This window comes from Sciurus carolinensis, chromosome 7 (genome assembly GCF_902686445.1).
Source record: "Sciurus carolinensis chromosome 7, mSciCar1.2, whole genome shotgun sequence".
Lineage (NCBI taxonomy): Eukaryota > Metazoa > Chordata > Mammalia > Rodentia > Sciuridae > Sciurus > Sciurus carolinensis.
The window spans coordinates 146,710,297-146,737,952 of NC_062219.1; the positions used below are offsets into that span (position 1 = coordinate 146,710,297).

The 27,656-nt window shown below is 51.7% G+C and overlaps 1 protein-coding gene across 2 annotated transcripts in view; it reads left to right on the plus strand.

Moving 5' to 3' along the window:
- Positions 1–1,092: 1,092 nt before the first annotated feature.
- The window catches only part of Gmpr (guanosine monophosphate reductase), a 38,379-nt gene continuing 11,815 nt past the window's right edge, over positions 1,093–27,656 (plus strand). Inside the window, exons 1-6 of one of the 2 annotated variants that reach the window (XM_047557181.1) lie at positions 1,093–1,371; positions 8,227–8,346; positions 11,295–11,378; positions 14,483–14,656; positions 23,379–23,460; positions 25,808–25,914. In XM_047557181.1, coding sequence (XP_047413137.1) covers positions 1,285–1,371; positions 8,227–8,346; positions 11,295–11,378; positions 14,483–14,656; positions 23,379–23,460; positions 25,808–25,914 — 654 coding nt within the window. In that variant the 5' untranslated portion in view covers positions 1,093–1,284. Of the gene's footprint in view, positions 1,372–1,697; positions 1,859–8,226; positions 8,347–11,294; positions 11,379–14,482; positions 14,657–23,378; positions 23,461–25,807; positions 25,915–27,656 lie in introns of those variants that run through there. The other variant, XM_047557182.1, reaches the window with a different exon arrangement.

Genomic DNA, 27,656 nt, shown 5'->3' on the forward strand with positions numbered 1-27,656 from the left:
TGAGAAGTGAAAGAAAATGAAAGTAATTCCTGTCTTTGTGCAGTTAGCAATGTAGTCTGAGATTATAAAACACAATGCGCATAATGTAACATGTAACCCCAAATAACTACCATTTACTGAGCAACCACTATAGAACATACATTCTACACACACACACACACACACACACACACACACACACAATTTAATTCTCACAAAAAAACCTGGGAGAGGTTAGTTTTAAGTTCTTCCTTTAACCTATGAGACAATGAGTCAGAGAAATTAACTCCCACAAGGTCACCCAGGTAGAAAGTGGTGGAACCGGGTTTTCCATCCAGGCAGTAAAGAGGTCCCCAGGATAAAGAAGCTGTGACGAAAGGTTGACCGTAAGTTTCCAGGACTGACAGGCTTACATTTAACTTTTCTGGGGCTTTTGGGCAAGTGATTTCTTCTCTATGAACTTCATTTTCCTTGTCTGCAAAATAGCTCCCTTCGGTGGGCTGTTTTTAAGTGGAGAGCCGGTGCAGGCAGTCCTGAAGCGCATTCCAAGCCACAGCAGGGGTTCAGCAAGCTCAACAAGTGCACAGAAATGAACTCACATCACTGGTAACCCCCAGAGAGGACTCAGGTCGCTCAAGTCGCAGGATCTGCGCTGACTGTGGACCTCGCCATTGTTGTTTTAAATAAAAATGACCAAACAAAACACTGAAATGTAAAGGGTATCAAAGATGGCCTAAACAGCCCAGTGCTGGTAAGCGGATATCTGTTCCCCGACTCCCGCCATGCTGCACAGGGATGGAACCCAGGGCCTCAGGCACGCTGGGCAATCGCTCTATTGCTGCACAGCCCCAGCCCCGCTTCCTGTAATTCCGTCCAGCCTCCCAAGGGTCTCTCCCTCTTTGGCAAGTGCGAGGCCAGCACCTGGTGCACGCAGGACTTGAAATCAAGGAGTGGCTTTTCCCCTTGGATCAGCCAGGTCCACTCCCCAAGGGGATCACCGGTAATGACCTAGATGGTGAACGATCTGGTCATCGCAGCGAGCTGGACGGTACGCTCGGGGCGCGGCCGCGGGGGCGTGGCCAGCGGGCGCGGGGCGGGGCGAGTCAGCGCGGCTGGGGCGCGGGGCGGGCGCGCGGGCTTAAGAGCCGGCTTGCGCGCGGGCCCGCGGAAGCCCTGGCCGCGGCACAGCAGCCCCGGCGACCGTGCCACGCACGCGCCCCGCGCCGCCCCTGCCCCTCGCAGGCCGCGGCACGGTCGCCACCCTCCGCCGCAGGAAGGAGCCACCCGCCCGGCTGCGCCAGCACTATGCCCCGCATAGATGCGGACCTCAAGCTGGACTTCAAGGATGTCCTGCTCCGACCGAAGCGGAGCAGCCTCAAGAGCCGAGCCGAGGTGGGGTCCGTTCGAGAGCTGCGGGGGGCTGGGGATTGTTTTCCAGGTGCCGCGGGAGAGGTCTGGAAGGGGTGGCGCGGGGCACCCTGCCTTTCTGTGTCGGAGGCTGGGTGCCACCTTTCCCCCTCCTCTCCGCTGAGCAAGGGGAGGGCCAGGTGGCGCCCGGCCAGGACTTGGGCTGTCTGCGAGGACCGGGAGAAAGGGGCCCGGCGCCGGCCTAAAATTCCAAATCCGTCGGGGTGGATGGGCAAGGGGAAGTTTACACTCAAACGACCACAGAGGACCTAAGATCAAGTGGCCAATAGACTCAGAATGGGGGTAGGGAGGCGCACTCGGGAGAAAAGGAAACGGTGGAGCTGGGAGGAAAGCCAGAGAAAAACAACTGCAGATCTTGCGACTTGGGGTAGCGTCTCCCGGTGCTGACAACTGCTGCTTCGTGGACTTCAACAGATCTGAAAACCCGGGAGTCCCCGGACGCAAGTTCAAGGTTTACTCTCCGAGTTTAGGTGGCCTTGCCGGGAGCGAAGCTTGGGGACCCGTTTCTGGTAGCGCCGCGCGGTACTGGAGCCGGTGATCCCAGCCCAGCCCTAGCGAGAAGCAGAGAGCGCTTGGGTGCGGTGGTAGGGCGAATAGGAAGCCTTGAGCGTTTTGCTTGTTTTGCCCTAATGAGATCAAAGCTTTATGGGGGCAGGTGGAGTCAGGCCTGGAAATAGCCTGAGGGTGGGGAGAAGGGAGGTCAGACCCTGAAGGAGAAACAATTTCGAGGGGAAGGCAGAACCCGCAGGAGTAGTTATGTGCCAGGGACCTTGACTTTGCCTGGTCTTCTGGAAGCTGGAGAGAAACGGGAAACGACGGGGTCTGGAAGGCTGGGCCCGAAAGGGTCAACAGGAGGACGCTGAGCCAGCGTGCCCAGCTTCATTTCTCCAGCTCTGCAAACAAGACCATAAATAAATCCCCTCGGAGAAGAACTCCACTCCAGTGCCCAGGCCTGACTGCAGTGCCTGGTGCTGCCAGCTGAGGGCTTGTTGGGATCTGGACAGCCCCTTGCAGTTAATCGAGTCACTTTGCCAAGGCAGCATTGGCCGGCTGGAGCCAGGACAGGACAGGAAGAGGTGGGGGAGGACTGATGAACCCTTATCACCCCAGATTAGATGCCCCTGTGCCTGTCCTTCATCGTGTTCTTTCAGGCACTAAAGAACAGGGCAAACTCTTGGAACAAAAATAAAGTTTGGACAACAGCCCTGGGCCTCCGGAAGTATGAGCTGTAGGCAGTACCTGAGGCCAGACCGGGACAAATGTGGGGATCCTGGGCAGACGCATGGTTTAGGGACTCCATATTCTTTAAATATTTGTCCCAAATTAATTTAAAAGAAGAAATTGTTTCTATGAATATTAGGTTCAAAACAAGGATATATGTGTTCTCTGAACTAGAAAAACAACTTCAGAAGGTAAAACATTGCAGATTTACAGAACAGAATGAATTCTTCTATCCAGGGAATAGTACTATAGGGCATGCAACACTTGGTTTTGTGATTTGGGCTGATTGCCACTATTAATGTTGTCCCAGGTTGCAGCGGCACCTACAGTGAGCAGTCAGAGTCCTTGGGGACTTGTTTTTCATGTTTCCAACTTTGTGGGAGTTTGCCAGCTTCTGCCTGGAAGTTGCAGTTAACTCGTATTGCTTTTCTGATTGGTTCTTCTAGTGGTTTAGCTGCCTGGGGCAGAAGGCTGCTGCCTGGCTGGCCATTCCCCATCATCTGACTTTACTTGCCTGAGTGGTGTTGAGCGATTTAATTAGACCTTTTTAATCTCCTCTTAGAGGTTCTCAATTTGTTTGTTGATGCCTGAAGTTTCTTGTGGGCAGATACAAACTTTTTTTTTAAAATTTTTATGCCAGTTTAATTTGGGATTTTTATTACTGTCAAAGTTATCTCTATGCTTTTAAAAAAGATTTTAATTAAATAATTTATTTTTTTATTTAGCTTTTAATTTTTTACAGTTTAATTTCACAATTAGAAGCTTACAATGTGTGCACCCTGGTGGAAGGAATACTGGATACAAATTCGAAACTAAATAGCAGATGACTGTTGGTGAGCAGAGAGCAGGTTTGAGGGGAACCTGGAGAGAGAACCTACCAGGGAGCAAAATCTGGCTGGGAAAAAGAGACTTTTGGCAGTTAATAAGTTTTATCACTGTGGCTTGCTAAGAACCAGGCCCTGGTGATGGATCATCTGGGAATGAGCAGGAAGCAGACAGGGAGCATGATCTGCCACACAGAAGTTTAGTACTTTTGCACAAGACTCAAAAAGGGAAGAAAAAAAAAATTGAGGTCAGCTTTCAGAAACAAGAGGACAGGTAGAGGTGGCACAGGTGGCCTTAGTGCAGGTGCTACAGCCAGGCAGTTCATCTGTCAACTGTCCAGCTTCTGGTTGGAAGTGCCACAGGTTTATGTGGGGTCATTTTGGACAATCTTTTCAGAGAGGATGACTTTGTTAAGTCAGGGTCCACTGAGGGGTTCCTATCATCCCTTGACAACAGAGTATTTTCTTCCGTGGGACCCATTCCTGGCTTTGACATCCACTCTAGTCTTCCAATTCAGTAAGAAAAAGTTTTTAGCAATCAAATGCAACCCTAAGTTTGAAAGTTGGGCATTGAAGAGAGTTTGCGCAGAAAATCACCCCTTGGCCCTCGGGCAGGGAAGATGCGCTGACCTGCAGTCAGCTTACAACTCAGGGGTAAGTTTCACCAGCAGGCCAGTGAGAAGAGTTCTGGCTTAGCCATTACCACCTGTCATGGCTGGTCCAGGGGAATGAGAGCGGGCAGAGTGGCGAGGCTCTGGGGTGGGGTAAAGGAACTCTGGGTTCTGGTCTAAGGTCCGTCACGGTACCTTTGTACTGGTTTCCTGGTCTTTTGCACCAGAATACCACACACTGGGTAGCTGAATAAACAAAAATTATTGTCTCCTGGTTCTGGAGGCCGGAGGTCCCAGATCAAGGTGATTCAGGTCTGACTTCCTCCCTACCTTCTTGTGTTTGATTGACATCCTTGGGCATTCCTCAGCATGCAGATGCATCCTGCCAATCTCTGCCCGCATCTCTACAGTAAGTGTTGTGTGCCTGTATCCACATTTCCCTGTTTATAAGAACAACAGTCATACTGGACTAGAGATCACCTAAATCACCTTGTCTTAATCACCTGCAAGGACCCTTTTTCAAGTCAGGTCACATTCACGGGACTGGAGGTCAGGACATCAATATCTTTTTGGAAGAGACACAATTCAGCCATAACACCCTCCATACCATTAGAGGGCTAGGTAATTTGCTGTTAGTCACAAGTGCATCAAAATCACCTAGGGAGACACTCCAAAATATACACACTGTCTCCAACACAAAGGTTTTGGTTTATGACATTTGGGGTGGTGTGGACATATTCTCGGAAATCATTCTGAAAGGATTCTTGTGCACACAGTCACCTCTAACCCCTTTCCATCCATGGACCCTGTGCTGGCTGGTGATGTGGCAGCTGTGTGAGGGTTCTGAAGCCTGAGGGTCCACATGCAGAGGGCTGGGCTGGGGCCACCAAGCCCTGTCTAGTCAAAGGCTGGGGCCAGACCCCAGGGTGACTCTTAGCTCCAAATTGTACTCTAGCTCATTCCACGTCTGTCAAGCCACTAGGCCTGCAAAGATGAAAGTCAAGGTCGCTGTACTCAGACAGTGAGACAGATAATGAACAGTCTAGATAGTGAAAGAACAGCTTAGCTCACTACCATCCTTGGGTGTAGGAAAAGAGTCTCCTGTCCTAGAATCCACTTCTCCCTAATGAGTCCTCACTGGGCAGGGCCTGTGGGCTCTGCAGCTCTTCCAGGGGTGGGCTCCAGCTTCTCGGACTCCTGGGTATCCCTCCCAGATGACTTGAGCTGTTCCCATGCCTGCATGTCCATCCCCCCTTGTGCTTTCCCAAGGACCAACCATGCTGCAGGTGTGTGTCCCTCCCACACAGAATGGCTGAGTGGGAATTGGGGGTGTGTGCACAGAAGGACTTGAGAAGAGACTGTGGTTGTGGCTTGGGTGAGAGCTGAACCCCACTCCGCCATGACCTTCCTGATCCTTGGATGTCACTGTGTCAGGGTAAGAGGATAGAACATATTTTATTCAGCAGATTGTTAGCTTGACCTGCAACATTGAATTATTTGAAATGTGACTTGTGGGCCTCTATTTGTACTTTTTTTTGTTTTTGTTTTTTGTTTTTGGTACTGAGGATTGCACTCAGGGACACTCGGCCACTGAGGCACATCCCAGCCCTATTTTGTATTTTATTCAGAGACAGGGTCTCACAGTGCATCGCTCTTGCTGAGGCTGGCTTTGAACTTGCAATCCTCCTGCCTCAACCTCCTGAACCTCTGAGATTACAGGTGTGCACCACCATGTCCGGCTCTTTTTGTACTTTTGAGCCTCCAAAACTGACTCCAAAAAGGTATATTTAGAGAGCAGCAGAAACACATTTTTTAGGTGAAGGGGGAGTTTGTTACTTTCTGTTCCCTTTCAGTTGGGGCTTAGCAGAGAGGGAATTTAGAGGTGCTATATTTGGTACATTGACCAGCTGTGGCAGATTAAATGCCAAGTTTTGTTCCTGGGAGGCTGGAATATATAAAAGTGTTTATCTCTTAGTGAACAACTGGTCTGTTTTGGGTGTGTGTTTGTCTGGGTGAATAAGGCTGGGGAAGATAATTTTATTTCTCATTTATAGAATTAAGTATTGCAGAGTCTGCCTGTGTCATTTCAGGGAGTCAGGGATTGAACCCAGGGCCTGTGCATGCTAAGCACTCCTGACCAGTGAGCTACACCCCCAGCTCCAAACATCTGTCTTACCAAGAAGACTAGAGGTAAAGGGAGAGATTCATTGTCATGGCCAGTGAACCTTTTCTGTGAAGTGCTGTTTTTTTTTTTTTTTTTTTTTTTTTTTTTTTTTTTTTACTGCTGATAGGTTTTGGAGTGCCTAGAAAAAGTCATTGTGGTCTCAGCCGGATACAGAGTGTAGCTGCTCTCCCCATGCACCTTGGAGGAGTAGAAGAATAAGTTGAGGCCAAGGAATTCTGATTGTTTTAAGCCCATGAGCCAAAGTGTTCTAGGGCCATTAGCAGCGCAGAAGTTCGCAGCTAATAGACTCGCTCAGTTATTTTGCAGGATGTCAGTATAACTTGCTTCCCTGGTGTGGAGCCGAGGATCATCGTGGAGGAAGTGGATAAAGGACGCCATGCCGCATATGTTCATGCAATGACAGCGTCTCATTTCCTTTGTTGACTACAGTGTAAAGTCAGCCTAGTCATATTTATGACATCATTCACCCAGGAAGCCTTCTGGACACAGCCCTCCGGGTGGTGGTGGGGGAAGCGAGAGGAATGAAAAGCTGAGCGTCTGAGATGTCCCACGGTGTTTTGTGACTTGATTCTGCTTGTGTAAAGTGAAAGTTAAATCAGATCAAAAAGAATAAAAGACTCTAGATTAACATTGGTAGAAAATGATATTGCTGGTGTACCCAGGAAGCCAGGAGCCATGTGGGTCTGAATTATTTCAGAAGCTAAGATTCACAGCTGGGTTTCTCCTGCCAGTTTACTCAGACAAGCACCTGCCGCCAGTGTGATTTGGATCTGTCAGGGTCCAGCCACGAAACCAGAAATGTGGAATATTTCAAGCAGGTATCCTAATGTGACTGCGATGCTGAATGGGATATACAGGCACCCAGAGATTGGCCATAACAAGAAGCTGCTTCCACCCTAGGGTGAGGGTTGGCAGGGGAGACCAGGCTCACTCTGAGAAAGTTGGAACCAGGAATATACAGGCCCGAAGGATGCACAGCCTTTCTGGAAAAGTTGCCTAAAAGGGATCTGGGAGAGCCACCCTACTATCCCCCATCTCCTCCACTGTCCTTTGGTTTTTCTTCAGCATCCCCCACTGGCCACACTTGACAAGAAACAAACTCAAAATGGAGCCCTTAGTGGGTGACCTTCCTGTGATAAGAGCCAGGACCTGCTTTGGGTCACAGAAGTCATCGAATCCAGTAGCTCTGTGTGAGTCCCTGGATTTGCACACTGCTGCTATCCACCATCCTGGCCAGCTGTCCTGGATTCCTGACAGCTGATAGTCATAAAAGCCCTCCAGTTGGAGTTACAATGGACAAGGAGGGCCTCCCTCCAGCTGTTTGCAAGTCACAGGAACAAGTGTTTATATGTATGAACACATGGTGGCAGTGAACTTCCCTCCAGCTGAAAGATGCTCATGATTACAAAACAGCTGCAGGGGGCAGAGGCTAAGGCATTAGTGGTTTGGAGTTCACCGCAGAGTAGATTTGGAGTGTGGTTTCAGGTAAAAGGTCAGCGTTGCAGGGATTCTCATGGGAGGAAGGTCGCTGTTGGCAGGGGAGAGTGGAATGGATTTTCTCAGAAGGGGATGGTCCCTCCGATGCCTGAAAGTAGAGAAAAGATCACATATGTGGACGTTTAGGGCCAACATGAGGCAGGTGGGGACTAGAAGGCAGCAGCGGGAGAGAAGAGGCTCATGGAAGAGAGCGAGCTGATTTGGAGCTCGGCCTTGTGGCAGGCAGAATACCCAGTGCCTTGTACTGGCACTTGAGGGTGGCCAGGCTCCATCTGAGCTTTCGCAGTTGGATACAACCTGTTACTTGGACTCTTCGGGGTTTTTCCTTTCTCCAGAACGTCTGTCTGGTCAGAGCCTGAGGAGAACCCAGGGACTGAGGATTAGATGCTTCCTTAGTGTTCTTCTCACTTGCTCCGAACTCAGGAATTCTGCACCTGTCCTGTAAGAGCGAACACTCACTCATTCCCATCTTGGCCAACAGGTGGATCTTGAGCGTACCTTTACGTTTCGAAACTCAAAGCAGACCTACTCAGGGATTCCCATCATTGTGGCCAACATGGACACCGTGGGGACATTTGAGATGGCAGCTGTGATGTCACAGGTGAGATATGGGGTCCCCCTGCCTCTGTGGCTCACAGTATGGTCAGGCTGGCAGGAACCCACCCTGGACTTACGTTCTTTAGACTCTAATTGTTGCTGGAATGTCTTCCTCCTGTTTCATCAGAAGATGGGTGGTGTCTAGACTCTGCAGCCAATAAGATGGTCTAGATTTGCATCCACTTCTGTGACAAGGCCTGGGGTGAATTTGGAAATTAGAGATTCAAAAAGAAGTTAGAGAACATGACGAATGTCATAAAAAAGTGACATTGCCTTTAAAGTTGAGACTGTGATGTTGCCTGCAGTCTGTGCTACATAATGATTAAGCACTACTGGATATAATGTAGCTTAATTATCCTTCTCAACTCACAACTCCAAGGGCAGGTTTACAAATGAGGAAGCTGAGGCAGAGAGAGAGAGAGGAAGCACAACTTGCTTCAGGGCCTTTAGCCAGATGGAAAGAGGCAGGACTCAAACCCAAACTGACTCTAGAATCTAAGGGGTTTGCCTTTCTCTCAAATGACAGCTCTCAGTAGAATCTCAAGGTTCCTTTTAGCCAGCTACTCATCTAATTGCCTGTGAGGGGAATTGGTAGTTCCTTGTCCTTGGGAAAAATAAAGCAAATGTGGTTTGTAGGCAAGACTGTCTCCCACGGCTGGGTCCGAAGTGCAGAGCGTCACACACAGCCTCCGTGAGAGAGGTTTGCTCGTGAGTCTGGGGCTGCGTATCTGTCTGTCCACCATGCCTGCCAAGTGCAAAGATAAATCCAATTAGTCGACAGAGCGTCTCACTGTGGGCAGCAGTGTGACAGCAGGAGGTGCTGGGACTCATGATTAGGCAGTGATTAGAGTGAAAGAATTCTCAAACAAATTAGGAGCTTGAAAAACGGAGCAGGGGGTAGTCCATCTGACGGTGTGGTCTGCTGTGTCCTGTCAGTTCAGTCCCCATGAAGCTTTGGGCCAGAGACTAATATATTAATGGCTATAGGGATGTGGTATTTTTTCCCTCCATCTTTACCTTGCTCTGCTCTGTCATTAGCCACTGCCTTTAATGGATAACCTATTAGCCTATGCTATGGTTTGGCTAAGTGGCCCCCAAAGACTTGGTCTGATGATGGTTCTGGAGCCTTTAAGAGCGGGCATCTAGCTGGAGGTCTTTAGGTCCTTGGGGGCTTCTCTTTGCAGGGGACTGTAGGATCCAGTGTCTTCCTTACTCCCTGGCTTGTGATGAGCTAAGTGGTTTTGCTCCTGCCATAATGTGCTGCCTTTCCACAGTCCCAAAACAATGGAGTCAATTGATCATGGCCTGGAACCTCCAACACCGTGAGCCCAAATAAACCTTTTCTCCTCATAAGTTAATTGTCTCAAGTGTTTTGTTGTAGTGACAGAAAGCTAACTAACATAGTATAAATATGAGGGGAATCAGAATAACAAATTGCTTGGTTAATTCACATATCAAATTATTAGTCCATGAAAAACCTAGAACTTGCTATTATGCCCTTCCCATTTCACCATGAAAGTTTCCCTGTGGATGAGATCCTGAAACTAATAATACTGTTCAAACTTATTCTGAGAATGAAATAATACCTGCAAAGCATTGGCATGATGATAGTAAAGGCTGGGCCGAGAGGCATAGATTTAGGAGTATAATTTGTGTAATCCTCCCTGGAGAATGTCAGCTGTCTGATGGGTTTAGCTTTTAAGAAGAGTATTTAGCAAGGAGTGAACATAAGAAAAAGCTTTCACATATTGTCACCCAGGTAACACCCTGGAGACCCAGGTAAGAGGGCCTACTCTGAGGACCCCCCAAAATCAGGTCTGGCCACTCACCCCCAAAAAACAAGCAGAAAAAGTAATGGTGAAAAGCAGAAAAGGGACTTTTAATCAGTATGTCCATACTGGGGAGCAAAGTGAGGATATGTGTCCCAGCCTATCTAGGGTGTCGACAGGAACTTCAGACTTAAGTGAAAGAGGAATAGCACAAGAGGTCTGTGTAATGAGGCAGTCTTGGTGGGTCTGTGGTCTGATGGTCTTTCTCAGTTCTGGTGTTGGGAGGCTCTTCTTTCTTGAGGGGGTGATCTCCTTTGACTCTGCGGGATGTTCATCCATCAGACCTGCCATCCTGGAAGAAGTCACCTTGGTTCTCAAGAGTCCGTTGCTCTTGCTTGGGGTGGGCAGGCAGACTCATCTGGCTGATTTCCTGCAGAGACTCTGCTATTCCAGGAAGGTGTAGGGCGATGCTTGGAGACCCAGGCGCTGCTCCAGGGGGTCTAGGACTATAAAACTATAAAAGCTGGCAGGTGAAAAGCCTGCAAATCTTGAGAACACCCGAATTACTCTTGATGTCTTCCTTGAAGTGGGAGGATTTCCAACTTTGCATGAACATCTTAAACCATTAACATGCCTATGTGCAGAGTTCGGCAGGAATTTGACCCAAAGGTTAAGGTAATAAAGGAGACAGAGGCAAAACGAAGGTGGAGATGCCAAGCTTTATCCTGCTTTAGTGTCCCATGCGCAGGCCCAAGTGAAGAGCTGGTGCTTTTTAGCAAGAGCAGTCCAGTCCCTGTCGCAGTAGAAGGTAAAGTCCTCCAGGGTTGGTGATATGAGTTTGTCTCAGGATGGCCCTTCTCTCGGGTGGTGGGCCTGCTGCGGGACGTTCTCTTGGACTATCTGGGCTGCCCTTGGCCTACCTTGGCCAGGTGTGGGCGTGTTCCAGGATGGATGGGGCTGGACCTGAGAACTCCTTCACCCCTCTCCGTGGGGAATGCAGTATTATCTGATCAGATTAGAGTGGGAAACAGCTTAGCGATTTCAGTGGTTAAACCTTGGTCTGCATGAATGGCAGGAGAACCAGATGCCTTTGTCTTGTTGAATCCCCTCCTGCAGATGGGGGAGGGAAGAGGGCTCCCAGGGCTGCTCATGCTAACGTCATTGTCGCGGTCTTGTTTCCCAGCACTCCCTGTTTACAGCAGTTCATAAGCATTACACCCTGGAAGAGTGGAAGGTCTTTGCCTCAAAGCACCCGGAATGTCTGCAGGTATGCAAATCCCTGCTGGGTTTGGCTCAGAGTACCCTGGGGAAGAGAGGCTTCAGAGTTGTCCCAAGTATGTGAGTCAGCAGACAGTCGCACAGGGGTCGTGGTTCCCTGGCCCTGTTCACTCCAGGGGTTTCCTGAGGAAACCTGCTCTGCAGCATCTTATGTAAATACTAGGATTTACCTGTGGAGGCATCTGCTTTCCCTTGAAAGGTGAAGTGTTATCTCACCAGCGCTCAGGTGTTTCAGGGTAGATCCAGCCTGTGTCTACTGACTGTAAAGAAAAAAAAAACAAAACAAACAAACAAAAAACCTCTATTATAGTTACGTTGTTGGGACTCAGTAAGCAATATGCCTGCTGGGGCTGTCAGCAGATGAGAAGTGCCGTTGAGGTCAGGGAAAAGTTGGAACCCCTGTCTGGTGCTGGTGGGAATGTGAGATGCTTTGGAAAACAGTCCGGCAGATTCTCAAAGGGGGAAACCTAAGCGTTCCCGCAGTGCCAGGCAGTTCCGTTTCTAGGTGTGGACCCAGCGTGGGTGATGACACACCCACACAAAAACTTGTCATTGTGTTTTCATGGGAGCATTATTTCTAGTAGCCCCAAAGCAGAAACAGCCCAATGTCCATCAGTGGTTGGAGGGGTGAAAAACTAGGATGTAGCCCCGTGATTGCGGATGGGATACTCAGCCATAAGAAGGAACAGCGTGTCGGTTCATGCAGCCGCTTGGATGAATCTTGAACATCTTGCAAAGTCAAAAAACTAGATGCAAACAGATTCTGTTGGTGTGAATTGTCTAAAACGGGCAAATCTGTAAATGTAAAATGGATTAGAGGAAGGGGGAGGCAGAAGAGGGGTGATGGTTAAGAAGTGTGGGAGGGTCACCTGGGAATCATGAAAATGTTTTAATAGTGGTCGTGGTGAGACTGTGGATGTGGCTCAGTGGTGGACACTTGCCTAGCATGTGTGAGGCACTGGATTTGATTCTCAGCACCACATAAAAATAAATAAAATAAAGGTATTATGTCCATCTACAACTAAAAAAAAAAAAAAAAAAATTGGTTGCGGTGAGCACACACTCTGAGTATGCCAAAAGTCACGGAGTTGTGCTCTCCGGGTGAGATGCTGGGTGTGCCACATCGCAGTAAGACTGCTCAAAGAGAAAAGAATTCCAAACAACAGAAAGCCCTGTGGTGGCGCTCCTGTTCTTCCAGGACCTTCTGGCGGTTTGACCCAGATGGGGCAGGGAGGTTTCTATGGGTACCCTTTCCCTGGTCAGATCATTTGTGATTTGAGGATTTGGGACCTTAACTGCCCGGGAGGGTCTCCCTTTCTGCTGCTGCTCCTGCCCCCCTTTAGTTAGGTGTGGGTTTCATTAGTGAGAAGGTCGTTTTTGGAGAGGAAATCATGTTGGTCAATAGCAAGTCCTTCATTTTTGCCAAATTTGTATTCAAATGAATTAGACAGCTGTCGCTGTCTGGCTATGGGGGACTGGTTCCGGGACCACCCTGCAGACACCAGACTCCTCAAGTGTTCAGGTGCTTCTGTATATTTGCATATAAACTAGCACATCCTCCTGGACAATTGAGATGAGACCATCTGGTGCATTGGGGGCGTGTGGCCGCAGACCGGCCTGCATGCTTCAAGCCATGTCTAGAAGACGTGCCGATGCAATGTGAATGCTCTGCAGACAGTAGTAACACTGTCGTTTTCAGAGACTCGCGGTAAGAATAAAGTCTACATCTGCAGTACAGACATAAGTTTTTAAAAATGTGTTTTAAGTTGTTGATGGATCTTTATTTTATTCATTTATTTGTATGTGGTGCTGAGACTCGAACCCAGTGCCTCACACATGCTGGGTAAGTGCTCTGCCACTGAGCACAACCCCAGCACCCAGACATAATGCTATTTCTGGGTATTTTCATCGTGTTGTTGGTATTACTGGAGTCCTAGGCCAGAGTCCCAGCAAACCGGACTTGGTCACTTGCCCCAAAAACTAGACAGAGAAGTGCTAGGGGAAGCAGGGAAGGCCCTTCCGTCAGTCAGCTCGCCACTCTGGGAAGACGCGGCGAGACCAGCATCTCAGCCTGGCTCTGGGTGCTGCCACAGCGTGGGTCTCAGTAGAGGAGGTGTGAGGTCTGCATACGGAGGCAGCCTCCGTCCAGGTGTCTGGTTGATCATGCTGGTTCGGCAAGGTGGCTCCCAGGAGCTCCCTGCTGCTTGAGGGGCAATTTCCACTTGTCATTTGGGGTGATTAATCTGTCACACCTGTGGTCCTGAAGGGGGCAATTTAGTTCCCGCGAGGCGACTGTCCTTGCTTTCAGGGGAACGGTCTCATCAGGGGGTGATTTCTTGGAAGTCGTAGGACAATGAGAAGTTCTAGGTGCCACTCCAAGAGTCTGATGCTGTAAAAGCTGACAGTCAAAGGTCACTGAAAACCACTCTTGGTGGGGGATGAGACAGGCAGTAAGTCCTGGTTTTTAGGTGACTACGCCCTCAGTGATTAACAGGCCTGTGTGCAGAGCTGACCAGGGAACCGACCCCAGGTTGAAGTTAATAAAGGGGACGGATAACAACACGGAGGCAGAGACGCCAAGCTTTGTTCTGCTTGGGGTTTCCCTGAGGACACCTGCAGGCCTGAGCGAAGTCGCTGCTGTTAGCAGAGGCAGCTTCTCTAAGTCCCTCTCACAGATGGACTGGCCCCTTCCTTCTCGCTGGAAGCTTCCCCACCCTTAGCTGTCCCTCCCTTGAGATTCTGTGCTGTGATATGTGTGCACTGGCAGCTCCCCTGTTTGTAGTTCCACACAGAAATCTTGAGGAAATGAAATGAAAGCCAAGGGCAATTTCGCCTCAATATTTAAGGATCTGTTTGCTGAGAAGTTTTAGTGGCCGAGGCCCACGTTTGAGGATATAGGCAATGCCAAGGTGGAAAAGACGGTAATCAAAGTTTAGCTCGTTTAGGGACGCGGCTCTCCTCTGTCTCCTGAGCAGATCGGCTGCGATTTGATCAGGGTGACCATCTTGTCCCCAGAGTGGCCGCCTGGGTGAGGCAGGGTCTGCCAGGAACGCTCCTGCTCACTTCTATCCTCCTTGCTGCATTTTGGTATAGCACGTGGCCGTGAGTTCGGGCAGTGGACAGAATGATCTGGAAAAGATGAGCAGCATCCTGGAAGCTGTGCCGCAGGTGAAGTTCATCTGCCTGGATGTGGCCAACGGCTATTCCGAACACTTCGTGGAGTTCGTGAAACTGGTTCGTGCCAGATTTCCCGAGCACACCATCATGGTAGGTATGAGGGAATGTTTTTAGGATGAGGAGGCAGAGGGATTCAGTGTGGGGGGATCTTCATTCTTGTCATAGGGTCCTTATTAAAAGGCTAGTTAAGAATCATTAGGAAAAGGAGAGGCAGCCAGGTGTGGTGCACGCACCTATAATCCCAGTGACCTGGGAGGCTGGGGCAGGAGGATCACAAGCAAGGCTAGCCTCAGCAACTTAGCGAGGCCCTGTCTCAAAATAAATACAGAGGACTGGGGCTGTGGCCCAGTAGTAATACCGCCACCCCTCTGCCCCACCTCCCCAGAAAGGAAAGGCATCCACCTTGGAAGATCTGGAAATTCACTTTCCACTATAAAAATAAAGTCCCAAAACATCAGGAGGTTGGCTTCTTATTTTCGCTGTGTCCTCTGCACCGCACCCTACTTGCTGTGGAAAATTCCGCCGCGAGTGTCGGAACCTCGCGCACCCCCGGTTGATGGCAGGTGGTGTGTTGTTGCATCTAGGACCGTTTCCCGACTTTTCCTTTTTCTGTATTTTCCTGATCACAAGCACCTCCACTAGTTAGAGTGTCTACTTGTGACTTCTGGGAAAGGTGGGTTTGCCGAAAAAGGCAGTCGACATCCCTAGAGCTGGGCTTTGGAAAAACAGGGATGGTAGTCACTCCCTATTGCTCTGTTTCCACGGTGATTACAGGCTGACGGTGGGGGTCTGGCTGCCTCAGCTCTGTTGGGCTCTGAGCCCGATGTCACCACCCACTTCATCAGGCAGGGCGTGGGGGCACAGGTGACCGTGGTGGAGTTCAGCCTCCCGTGGAAGGACTCCTGAGGATCATTTTACGCTCCCCAGCACATAGGACAAAGGAGGTGAGCGCTGTGCTGAGGCCAGCCAGCTGGGCCAGTGAGGAGCGGGCAGGAAGCAGCAAAATTCTTCTCACCCCGCGTGACAGGGCGGCTCACTTCTGAAACAGAGAGGTGTGTTCAGTTCCACTCCATAATAAGGCGTCTGCCCCGAGAGAACGCCTAGAAAGTCCTTTCCGTAAGGCCTGGAGAATCTTTTGTTCTGAGGTTTGGTCTTTGACCGGAGTTCCCAGGACCTCCCCAGGGGTGTCTCCATCTGCCTCCTTGATGGTACCGTCACCAATATCCTAAATCAGCGAATGGGAGCTTCCTTGTCCTAAGTTTTTCCATTTTTTTTTTTTTTAATTATTTTGCGACACTGGGGATTGAACCCAACCCAGGGTCTTGGACATGGGAGGCAAGCGCTCTATCCACTGAGCTGTATCCCCAGCCCCACTGTCCCGAGATGTCATGAGTCTGAGCAGCTCCCTCAGATTACTTGCAAAGGGGGTCACAGGAACTGCCGGTGTGAACAGGAGTTGTGGGTAACCCGCTTGTGACTGGCACCCGAGCTGGACAGGTCAGAACTGAGTTGAAGGTAGGTCCCTGGTGGGAGAATTGCTTGGTGTGGGGGGTTCCTCCTACACATTTTGGTCACAGAAGCATCCTCTGCTGTGTCAAATGTGAGGAGTAAGAAAAAGGTGTGTGTGTATTGTGTTTTTTTCCCCCCTTGTAACGTCCCGCTGCGTTTCAGGAGGTTTTATGTCAGTCCCCTGCCTTCTTTGTAAGATCTCTGCAAAGGTAGAAACGTTCTGCAGATCGGGACTCTCAGACTCTGACTTGTTCTTGGGTTTTGGAATTTTCATAAAACCCATCAACAAAGTGGCAGAACTAGGGTGTGAAGCCAGGTCAGTCTGAAGCTCATGCCTGTCCCTTGAGACTTGTGGGACACGCCCCCATCCTCAGCCTTCCACAGGACAGTATGTGGTGACAGTTCCCTGCCTCCTGATCCCCAGGTCGGGAGGTCGGCCTCTGGGCTGGCACTGGAGGGCGCTGCAGTGTCCCCATGCTGGGACCAGGGATGCTCTTGCTTTTTCTTGGAACATACTTCTGGAAGAGCAGGAGCCCCAGCCTCTCCTGGCCCTGGTGGCCCATAAACAGCGTTCCTAACTGAACGTAAGACCTCTAACTGTCTGGCCGCAGACTCCGGGCATCTGTGGAGGAGGCCTCCTTCCTAAGAGGAGGAGAGGAGGAAGTCTGAGGTGCTGGGTCCATACGCTCCCTTTGCCCCCTGGCTTAGCTGCTCTGGAGACATGCGGGATTGATTAGCACGCGGGAAGCTGCTGACATCATGGCAACAGGACTCATCAGAAATTACAGGTCATTTAATAGCTCCACTTTATGTTTTCACTAATATTGAAATGAGACATTCAGAAAAGCACATGAAACATGGCAGTTTAATAAATAATCATGACATAAGCTCCTTCTAGCTTACCTGTGCTAGCAGCCCTTGACTTCCCACCTCAAATGAAACATCCTTCCCGACCGTTCCCTCTTCTTCCTTTGCAGTTCTCTGGTTTGGCCACTTACTTATACAGTCCTAAATGACACTTAGATTTTGCCCAGTTTTGAAATTTAATACGTGTTCATCTGCTTTTGATAGGTGGTGCAAGTTGAGATTCTCCAGGGTGTTTTCTCAGCTGTATAGTAGTCCATGTTCTGGGAACTGAGCTTTAATCATCTTCCCCAGGTGCCTCACTTACTCTTTCCCCTTGTGCCCTCCTGACCTGGTCACCTCTCAAAGAAAGGTGCCACTTCCCTATATCAGGACGAGGTGTCAAGATATGAAGTTGAGGAGGACACAGACATTCAGATGGCTGCACGTCTTAAGTCGGGGTGGGCCCGGGAGCTGAGCAACATCGGGGCGTTGTATACTGTCTGAATCTCACCACCTCGCCTGTGAAAGGGAGGGTGAGGCACCCGTGGCTGGAGGATGCTCCGGGCCTCGCAGGGCTGCTGTCTGTAGGCAGAGCGGCGTGTTCCGGCAGGTGCTCGTGGGGAGTGAGTCCATCCAGGGCGTGTGCTCCAAGATAGCCGGGGGGTGGGCAGTTTCCAGAAGTGAGGAAGTGAGCATCGCTTCTTCAGATGGCTGCTCGGGAGCCCTCTTGCTGCGCCCAAGGGCTGGCTCTGCCGAGGAGGGAGGCAGGCTGCCTGTTGCATAGCCCAGAGGGCCCACGTGCCACCCTTCAGGGACAGGGACCAGGGGAGACGCGGCCTGCAGGAAGGAGCGAGGCCAGGCAGGGCAGGGAAAGGTGCCGTGGCCAGTGCAGGGTCTGGGGTTGCTAAGGGGATGGTGCAGGGTGGGCGCAGCGTTCCCACAGCCCTCTGGGTGGCTCTACCCTGGGGCCTCCCCTCCGGCACCTGCTGGTGGCCCTGCGGCGCTTTCCTTGCCCCCTTGGCTTCCCCAGCAGTGGACAGGAGACCTGGCCGCCGAGGGGGTCTGTTGCTAAGCCTTTCTCCACCCACGCTGAGCCCTGAAATCCCTGATTCTTCGGAGACCTCCCGCCCTCTCGCCCCTGGCCCCGGGTCAGAGGCATCCTGAGGACTGTGGAGACGCGTCACCTCCCCCTGGGGGTTGGAGCCGAAAGGCACTCGGGGATGCTGCGTGGTGTCCTGAGTGTTTACAGAACACCCGCAGAAGGCGACCCAGAAACGTCCCGCCAGAGCGGGCAGCTCCTCTGCGTCAGGAGCCAGGGCTGGTCTCCGCGGCCAGGCTTTCCCGGCCGTGGCCCTCAGACCAGCCTTGCCACACGAGGAGAGGGAGGGGCGGGTTTTCAGAAGCATCCTTGGCAGGAAAGAGTCCTGTGTAGGGGGAGGACTGGAGCCAACCCTGCGGCACTGGCCCGGCGGCTTTCAGCAAGGACGTTCTGGGTCCTGTGGGAAAGGCCTAATGTGGACCAGCACTTCTTTTGTATTTTATGACTTGGGTTTGGGTTTGGGTTTTGGTGGTGCTGCTGGGATTGAACCCGGGGCCTCGCTCATGCTAAGCTTGTGCCCTGCTGAGCCGCACCCCAGCCCAGCCTTTCTGTTTTAATACCGAATCTTAGAGGAGGCAGGATACCACCCACTTCCACTAAGATGCAGCCTCGTCTTACGGAGGCCAGGGGACTCTGAGAGGCACACAGCAGTCCGTGAGGGGCCGGGTGACCTGCCCCGGGGCCTGGGATCTTGCCATCATGCCAGGCCGCAGCCAGCCGTGAAGGTCCTGCTGTGGGCCCTGGCGAGGCTGCAGTGCAGGTGGCTTCTCTGGCCTGTGGCGAGGAGGTGGGTCTGGGAGGCCGACCAGAGGCTGGCCTGACCTCGCCATTCCTACGCAGGAGCCCGGCTCACTCAGCCGCATCCTCTCTCCACCTGTCATCATGAGACGGGGCTCAAGCCACATGCTCCATACCTCTGCCCAGAGAAGGGGACACTTCCTGCAGGGAGCTGGGTGGCTTTGCCAGTCAGCATGCCCCCCTGAAATATGAGGATTGTGTTACAGCTGACGGCACCTCGCGGGCTGTGCTCCTGGGTTCTGTTTTCATTCTCCTTTTGGAACCGACTGAAAGCTACCAAGGGCTCAGGGGATGCCTATCTCTGGGAGCCACATAATCGCTGCAGCTCTGTTTCCTGAAGGGCAGTCCACACCTGGACTGCACAGGCAGCAAGAGAGCGCTGTCCACGGGCTTGGGAGAGGACCTGAGGCCAGTCCTCCCTCCCCTCACCTTGGGGGAGCCGCGCTGCCGCCTGTGGGCCCAGGCCCCTTCCTAACCCCCGCCATTTGTCATTCCGTGGAAAGGTTTTCCCTTGGCACAGCACCCAGAAGAGCCGGTCCAAAGGGGTAGGTGATTATAAATTTTGGTGGTGGAAACTTCTGGACATGAGCCATTGTGACGGTCAAGCCACCATGTGTGAATGTATTTAATGCTGCTGACTGTATATTTAAAAATAGTGAAAATAGTAAATTCTATGCTATGCCAATTTGACCAGATGTCAATCAATCAGTCAAACCTCAAAAAAATTCAGAAGAAGAACTTCTAGAACTCACCGTTACCCGGAGGGACTGACTTTCACGGGGTGCTGCTGGGCGCCATGCTGAGAATTTGCCAGGTTTCTTTGTACACCTTGAGTAACTGCAGTGGGTAAACCTGGCCCCATTTTACAGCAGGATGAACCGAGGCTCAGAGTTGAAGTGACTCACTCAGAACTACCCAAGGAAAGGAGATCCAGTGTTGGACTTGGGGTCTTCCTGGATTTTGTTTGCCATAGGCATGGGGTCTAAAGGAAGCTGGAAAAACGGGGCCAGTTTTGGGTTTTGTTTTTGCCCTGAGGACTTGGCCTCTTTGGATGACTAGAACAAGACACCACAAAGCGTAGCCTGTAAATATCCTGAGTGCAGTCCTCACAGCTTGGAGGCAGATTCTGTGCCTGGCATGAGCCTGGCTGATAGACGGGATCTCGTCACTGTCCTCAGGTAGTGGGAGGGGTGGGGACTCTTGGGCTTTCTTGTTTGTCTTGGTCTGACCGGCACTGGCCCCATTCATAACCTGACAGCCCCCAAAGCCCTCGGCTCCTAGCACCCTCGCCTTGGGGCATGGATTTCAACACATGAATCGAAATTCACACTCAGACGCACACACTCAGACCCTATACAACTCCTGTCACCTCAGTCTTTCCCCTGGTCCTCCCACATCTTCCAGACTGTGAGGGAGCCTGGACGCTGCCTGGCCTCCCTGGGCAAGGGGGAGACCGGAGTAGGAGCCCCTGCCGCGGAGCTGCTGCGGAGGCCCCGTAGCTCACAGGCCTGCCCCACAGCTGCGTGCGGGCACTGGGCACGTTCTGTCCCGATGGGCCTGTATCCGCCGTGCCAGGAGATGCCTCCTGCCAAGATAAGGCCAGCTCCTCACTTAATCTCCCCCGGCCAGCACCTCCCTGCCCTGCCGCCTCACACCATGCCCAGACCGCTGTACGCCCCAGAGGCCAGGACGTCACCAGAGCCCAACTGCTGTGTCACTGTTCTGCTTTGGTCTTGTCCCATGGCCCTGGTTTTGCTCCTCTTGGTTTCAGGTTTGAATAGACAGCTTTGCCTCTGTCAGTAGAACCTCCTGGCCGCCGCCTCGTCCTCAGGGCTAGACTGTCATGTTGTCACTCACACTTGACTCACCTCATGATCACTCTGGGTTTTTCCACTTGGCATCAGCAACTGTATCCTGACCACAGAGCCACGTGGTGGCTGAGCAGAGGGGAGGACACTGTGGTAGCTCCTGGGTCACTGAAACGGGGCTGGCCTTCTTGATGTGCGTAAACTTACCTTTCCCCCCCTAAACTTACTGCTCTTACCTGGTGGGACCTGGTCCATCTACTGTGAGCCGAATTATTTTGTCTAAAGAAGACCCTTGAAAATAAAACGGTCTGCAGGTGGTACCGGCGTGGGGGTAAAAGATCCACGTTGGAAGTGAACTCGCAAAGGTTAGAGTTGCTTCCTCGAGGTGTTGTTTTAGGGAGTCATCCAGCAGGAAGAACCCTGATCTTCTCGGGTTCCTGGTGAACTGTTCTCAGGTACAGAGTTCATGCTTTTCCTGTGCTACAGAAAACAGTTCTATCAAAAGCCCCCCACCCCATTTAAGAAAGTATGCACTTCTATAAAATCCAGCAAAGTTTAAAAAAAAAGAATCCGTAGAATTCAGGAGATCTTTTCACCAGGTAGTTTGTTAGCACTGTGGTGCATCTTTTTCAAACACACACATCTATAACAATATAAACAAAATTGAGATCTTGCTTTCCCCCAACATTATGCTGAATGCATTTAAGCATTTTTCATGTCTTTAAAGCGTGAAAAGCATCGCATGGGACTGAGCTGTGACTCGGTGGTAGAGCGCCTGCCTAGCATGAACAAGAGGCCCCGGATTTGATTCCCAGCTCTGTGCCAAAAATAAACAAATCTAAAACATCACGTGAATGGGCCGTTGATTGTTGAACCATTCCCTTTTGGGGGACTATATTTGCAATTTTGCACTGGTGTACATGATAGTCTTTGCAGTTACATCTTTGTCCTCATTTATGATGATTTCCTTGGGAGAGGATCTTAAAAGTAGAATTACTGGATCAAAAGATGTGCATATTTTTGCATTTCATCTCTGTGGACAAATGGCTTTCCAAGAAAACTCGGACTGAAATCGACATTCCTCCAGCAGAGAGTCCACGATGCATTCATTCTCGTTAGCGTTCATGTTTGCAACTCCTGAGGACCTAAGTGGGAAGCGGCCCACGCTGGCGTTTTAATTTTGATTATTAGCAAAGTTGGACATTTTCCCAGTTTTCGTTAGTCACTTAAAAATATATGCATTATTAGCTCATGTCCTTCGATAGTTTGTGAGGTGTTAGCCTTTTTCTTCTATGTTCTTGTTAGGTCGAGGTTGGTGGCCCTTGGTCGTGACCGTGTATTTGTCTCTGACTGGTCCTCGTTGATGGGGGACTGTGGGTATGTGTGCATTTCCTTTCTAGGCGGGCAGCTCTGTCTTTGCTTTTCCCTCTGATGTTATGACAGGTATTCAAGGGTTCTTCTCAGCTGTCCTTTGCTCTCTATCCTTCCTCTAGGTCCATTTTCCATTGTCAGCGGCGGTTTGTAGTTCAGTAGCTTTGTGCCCGTCTCACCACTGTCTTCTAGCAACCTTTTCTATGAAGTCCAAGTCACTTTGTCTACGTAGAAAAAGAAAATTTCCCCTAGGGAATCAGTTCAGTGCAAAGACCCTCGGGCTTCTGTGCAAGTTGATGGAGCAGGGAGGCACTTTGCAAGCTAGGACTTTGCACAGTCGTGAGAACTCAGCGAGGCACCTTGCCAGGTGTCCTGTGTACCAGCTGAAGAATCCACAGGGCAAGGAGTTGTAATAAAAAGGGCTATTTTTGTGCTTCCAGACTCCTGCAGTGAAAGAACTTGTACTATTTCCAAACCAGATGCATCCTTCTGGTCGATAGATTCTGCTCCTTCCTGGCTTATGTGTTTATTCTTGGGGCCAAAGCTTCATGCTCTGTAAACAGAGCACATGCCAGTGGTATGTGATCCATAAGGACTGATCTGTCCCTCCCTATCTAGAGGGGAACCCCAGCCCTAGGGCAAGGACACTCAGGGACTTTCTCAACTAGGAGAAGATGGGGGGTTTTCCAGTTCTGGCTTTCTGGAGTTCATGGAGATTCTTCAGAGATTTGACAAACTGAAGCATTGTTATCTTCCCCCAAACCTCCACCCCCAGGACTGGGGCTGGAACCCAGGACCTCATACAGGTCAAGCTACTGAGCTCCGGCCTCACTCTTTTTAAATTTTATTTTGAGACAGGGTTTCACTAAGCTCAGACTGGTCCCAAACTTGTGATCCTCCTGTCTCAGCCTCCAGAGTCACTGGGATCACGGCGTGCACCTGTACACATGGCTTCTCTGAAGTAGTAGTCAAGTATATGCCTGACAATAAGAATTTTAGTCAGTTGAGTGTGTTTTGTTGCTGATTTTATGCATTTGGAAGATTTTCCTTTGTCCATTGCTGACGTGTCCAGAAAACTCCTGACCCGACACTCTCCAGTCTCCTCTGGCTCTGACTGATCTAGTTCGGCCCTTCTCTCGCATCAGTTCTCCCAGGCAGCTTCTTCAGAATGGTTTCCAGGTGATGAATACCGGCATCTCTTTCCGGAGAGAAGGAAGCCAAGGGAAGACCTGGGTCCGCCAATTTGAGACTGAAACAGAGTCGGGGATTGGGTCCAGTGTTTTCTTTTTCCTTTTGTCCGTTCTGTGCTCGGGAGGAGGGTTTCTCCTTCACCTTCCCCCAGGAACCCTCAGCGTCATGAGCTGTGTTCTTTCTGTCTCAGGCAGGGAACGTGGTGACGGGAGAGATGGTGGAGGAACTCATTCTCTCAGGAGCAGATATCATTAAAGTGGGAGTTGGGCCAGGTAAGACCTCAGGGCCACTGGAGGGTCTCTGTGGGGAGGAACGGGCCTGGAGCTTGGGGGCCGTGGGGAGGGCAGAGGGGAACACATGAACAACTCATCCATGCGCTCAAAGCACATTTCTTCTGGAAGCATCATTGGGCTTCCAGACAGAGCTCCTGAGAAGAGATGCCATTGAGTTCTTTCTGATGCCCGGGACATCTTTGAGATGAGCTTGGCTGTGGTTGGAATGTGAGGTCCTGGTTCAGAGCATCCATGTGGAAGGAAAGAATGCAGACTTCACCAGTGGTCCCTGTGCCTTGAAGAGGAAGGTGCGGACCGCTCTCACGGATGTGAATGTTGGAGGAACCCAGACACTACGAGTGGGCCTGTGGCTGCGGGTCCACTTTTGAACTTGACCTGTGGCCAGGCCCTTACCACCGCTGGCTCCTCACCTGACACCTGGCAGTCAAGGTTTTGCCCATATCCTCCTCCCAGGCATTCTCTGCTAGGACCACCCCTTGGCCTCCTGAACGGAGGAGTGAGGTGGAGCCCCGCTATCCTTATGCTGCCTGGCGCCATTTTCTCCTGGGGCCACTGGCGTTGGCTCCCTCCCTTGGTGCCATACTCGAGGAAGAATTCACTGCCGTGTTTATGACTTCTTCCTGGTATGTCCATTATTAACCAGACACTGATGTTAGTGAGAAGGAAAGAAGACGTGCCTTTTCAATGGGGACTGAAAAATGGCCACGATATTTAAAAGCACCTCTCACCCGAAAGACACCATGATAAAAGGAAGTGGACCAAAAGCCAACAAGAGGAGTCTGGGGGGTGGCAATGGCTGGAGGCGAGGACCCCGTTGGGTTGTGACTTAGCATGGTTATCAGCTCCAGGGAGCAGGACACCTCGGAAGAGAGGAGGAGGAGCAGCCCTGTGGGCCCATACATAGGCAGCCTTTACCCGACAGGGGCTTCAGTTCGGCTGTTCAGAGTGTTTTCCTGTTGCCATCACAGAAGGCGGGGAGCACTGAGCAGGAGGAACAATAACTCTGGTCTGCCATTACTCTGGCCTCAGAGCACCCCATGACGGACACCACAGGACATCTGGGAGCAACTAAGGGGAAGACTGAGCAGTGGAGACCGGACGTGGGTGACACACTCGTTCCTGGTTCATGCCTGCTTTCAGGGGCTATTTATAGTGCCCTTATTATGCACGAGGCTCTTTTCTCAGCATGGGATAGACAGCAGTGTGAATATCCACAGAGTTTACCACCCGGCGGAGAAGACAGATCCCTGCACAAATAATTATTTAAATGCTGCTGCTTGGAACAAATCCTGTGGTGAACAACTTCCCTGGGGCACTGACATTTAAGATGAAGCCTGAAAGATGAGAAAGGGTTGCCTGGACTAGGGGGGTTGGTACAGAGGGGAGCGTTCAGTGAGAGAACAGCGTGTACAGAGAGTCCCTGGGGTGGGCAGAGACTTGCCCTGTCAGAGGAGCTGAAGTCAGTGGTAAGCAGCAGGCAGAGATCAGGTGAGAGAGGAGTGTTGCAGGTGGAGCTTGATCTAGCTGATTGGGGTAAAGCACCAGGGGGTGCTCACTTGTGGGGAGGCACGTCGATAAGGCCACCTGTTCCCCAGACCTGACTGGGAGAACACAGCCAGGGCTGGGCTTGTTGGTAGGAGAGGTGGGAAGGGAAGGCCAAAGGTGTCCAAGAGCTGATGAAGGCACAAACGAAAGCTGACCTCAGGGTATAGACTGGATGGGGACTCGGGACACTGCAGCTCAGGTGGGAGGTGGAGGGTGAGATTGCAAAGGGTTGCATGGAGGACAGAGCTGAGGAGGAGTGAGGCGGTCCCGCTGTGCTGGCCCCCTTCCCTCAAGGACGCATTGCAGGCCAGGCGGAGGCTCAGCCATTTTTCTCCCCTGTGCCGTTTGATGGGGTCACAGCCCTGCAGGGTGTGTGTGTGTCTGCCACAGGCAAGGCAGGGACGTTCTGAGGCTTGGGGAGGTTAGTCGCTTGCCGAGGCTTAGGATCAGGGGTACACAGAGGCTGTGGGAGAATTCTGGGAGGCCCTTTGAGAGGGAGTGGGCAGTGAGGAGGTCGGTGCTCGGCCACACAGAGGGGAGTGAAGGCAGGGCGACGTCCTGGACATGGGATGGCAGTGACGAGGACCACAGGGCACGCGTGGCAGGTGGGGTGGAGCGTGGCGATCGCTGTTGCACCGACAGTCGGCCCCTGCCTCCCTCCCGGCCCGTGTCCTGCAGAGGGCCGTCCAGGTCCCCAGGGCAGGGCCGTGGGAAGGCACGGGGCGTGTGCTCCCGTTCTCCTCGCGTGTAACCTCTCTCCTGGGGTCCCCTCTGCCTGCAGGTTCCGTGTGCACCACCCGTACCAAGACGGGGGTGGGCTACCCGCAGCTGAGCGCAGTGATCGAGTGCGCGGACTCGGCCCACGGCCTCAAGGGGCACATCATCTCCGTGAGTCTGCCGGGCTGGGCGGGGTTGGGGCCGGAGATCTTGGGACTTCAGGGAGGCCCCCCGGACCCGAGGGAGGCCTACCTCCTGGCTGCCCTTCGGCCACTGTGGTTATGGCAATGACATTCAGCAGAGACGGGCCCTGCTGCAGGGGCAGGGCAGCCCCGTGGTCAGTAGCAGGTGCGGGGCGTGATGGGGAGCTGCAGGCAGCCTCAGAACCCGGAGGGCACGTCCTAGGGATGCTTTTTCACAGAGCACCACAGACTCAGACAAAGCACATTCCCCAGCCCCCAGTTCTGGAGGCTACGGGTCCAGAATCGGTGTGGGCAGGGCCCTGCCCCATCCCAGGGCACCAGGGAAGGGGCCGTGCCAGGCCTCCTAGCTCCTGCCGTGATACCAAAAGCTCGGGCCTCATCCCTGATGCCAATCCAGTAACGACACAGTTTGAGAAAAAGGAAAAAGAAGATTTACTGCTTTGCTAGCAAAGGAGAAGCATAGGGAACTTCTGTCCCAGAGGCTGTGATTCTGCTCATCAGGGAGAACGGAGGGTTTTTGAAGACGCGATTTGTTCCAGGTGTTCGCTGGTTGTGGCTCACTTGTCCGTTTGGGAGGTAGCCTTTCCTTAGATCTTCGGTGGCCTCCCTGCAGTCTGCATTCCTGGGCTCCTATGTTGGCTGTGCTCCAAGGTAGATAACTCTGCCTAGGATGGGAATAAGGTAACCCTGTTCCCCACCCCAGGTTAGGGAGGGGAGAGCAAGCACCTCCATTTTAAAATAGCCTCTAGGCCTGGGGGCAGAGCCACAAGGGCTGCATTCAAAGCCCAAGGGAACCACTGTAGGAGTGTCTGTGGCTTCTGGCAGCTCCAGTGTCCACGTGGCCTTTTTCCTGTGTGCCGCTGTCTACATTCCCCCTTTTTATCAGAATACCAATCCTATTGGACTAGGGACCACCCTCCTCCAAGATGACCTTGCCTTCACTAAATACCTCTTCAGTGACCCTGTTTCCAAATAAGGTCACGTTCTAAGGTTGAGGGGTTAGGATGGCAACGTGAATTTTGAGAGGGATGCAGCTGGGCTCATACCACGCTACAGAATGCACCGTGTGGGGTCGCGCTTCCTAAAGTAAGTGAAGGGAAGTCCCGAGGGCAGGTGTTAGATGAAGGGGAGGTGGAAGGTATTAGGGAGGCCAGAGAGAATGACTGAAAAATCACACAATCAGAGGAATGGGCTGGCAGGAGGCAGGAGAGAGGGTGGCTGGAGATGGGCTTCAGGGCAGGTGTGGTGCGGTGGCCTGTGTTAAGGACTGGAACATCTCCCCAGAGCACTGGGGGCCATTGAAGAGGTCTGAGCAGGACAGTGGCCACTGGATCGATTTGTCTTGTGGAAACATCAAACAGGTTGCCTGGAGAAGGACTGAAAGGGACAAGCTAAGAAGGGAGCCCAGCAGGGAAGGTGTAATTCAGGCAGGATTTGACATGCCTCCACTACAGCGGCAGTGGGGCTTGGGAGCCTCTACAGAGCCAACAAGGAATGTTTGAGTGGAATTAAATAAGCCTTGGCAATGGAGCAGCCGCTTGGGCAGCTGGGAGAGGAGGAGCCAGCTGCTCCTCTAGGAGAAGTACTGGCTACAAGGGAAGAGATTTGGGGTTGGCATAGGGTTCGCTTTCGGACTGTCAGTTTCCAAGCACTTGAGGGTATCAAAGAGGAGATCCATTCAGGGTCAAGTTCATGGCTGGAGACCTGATC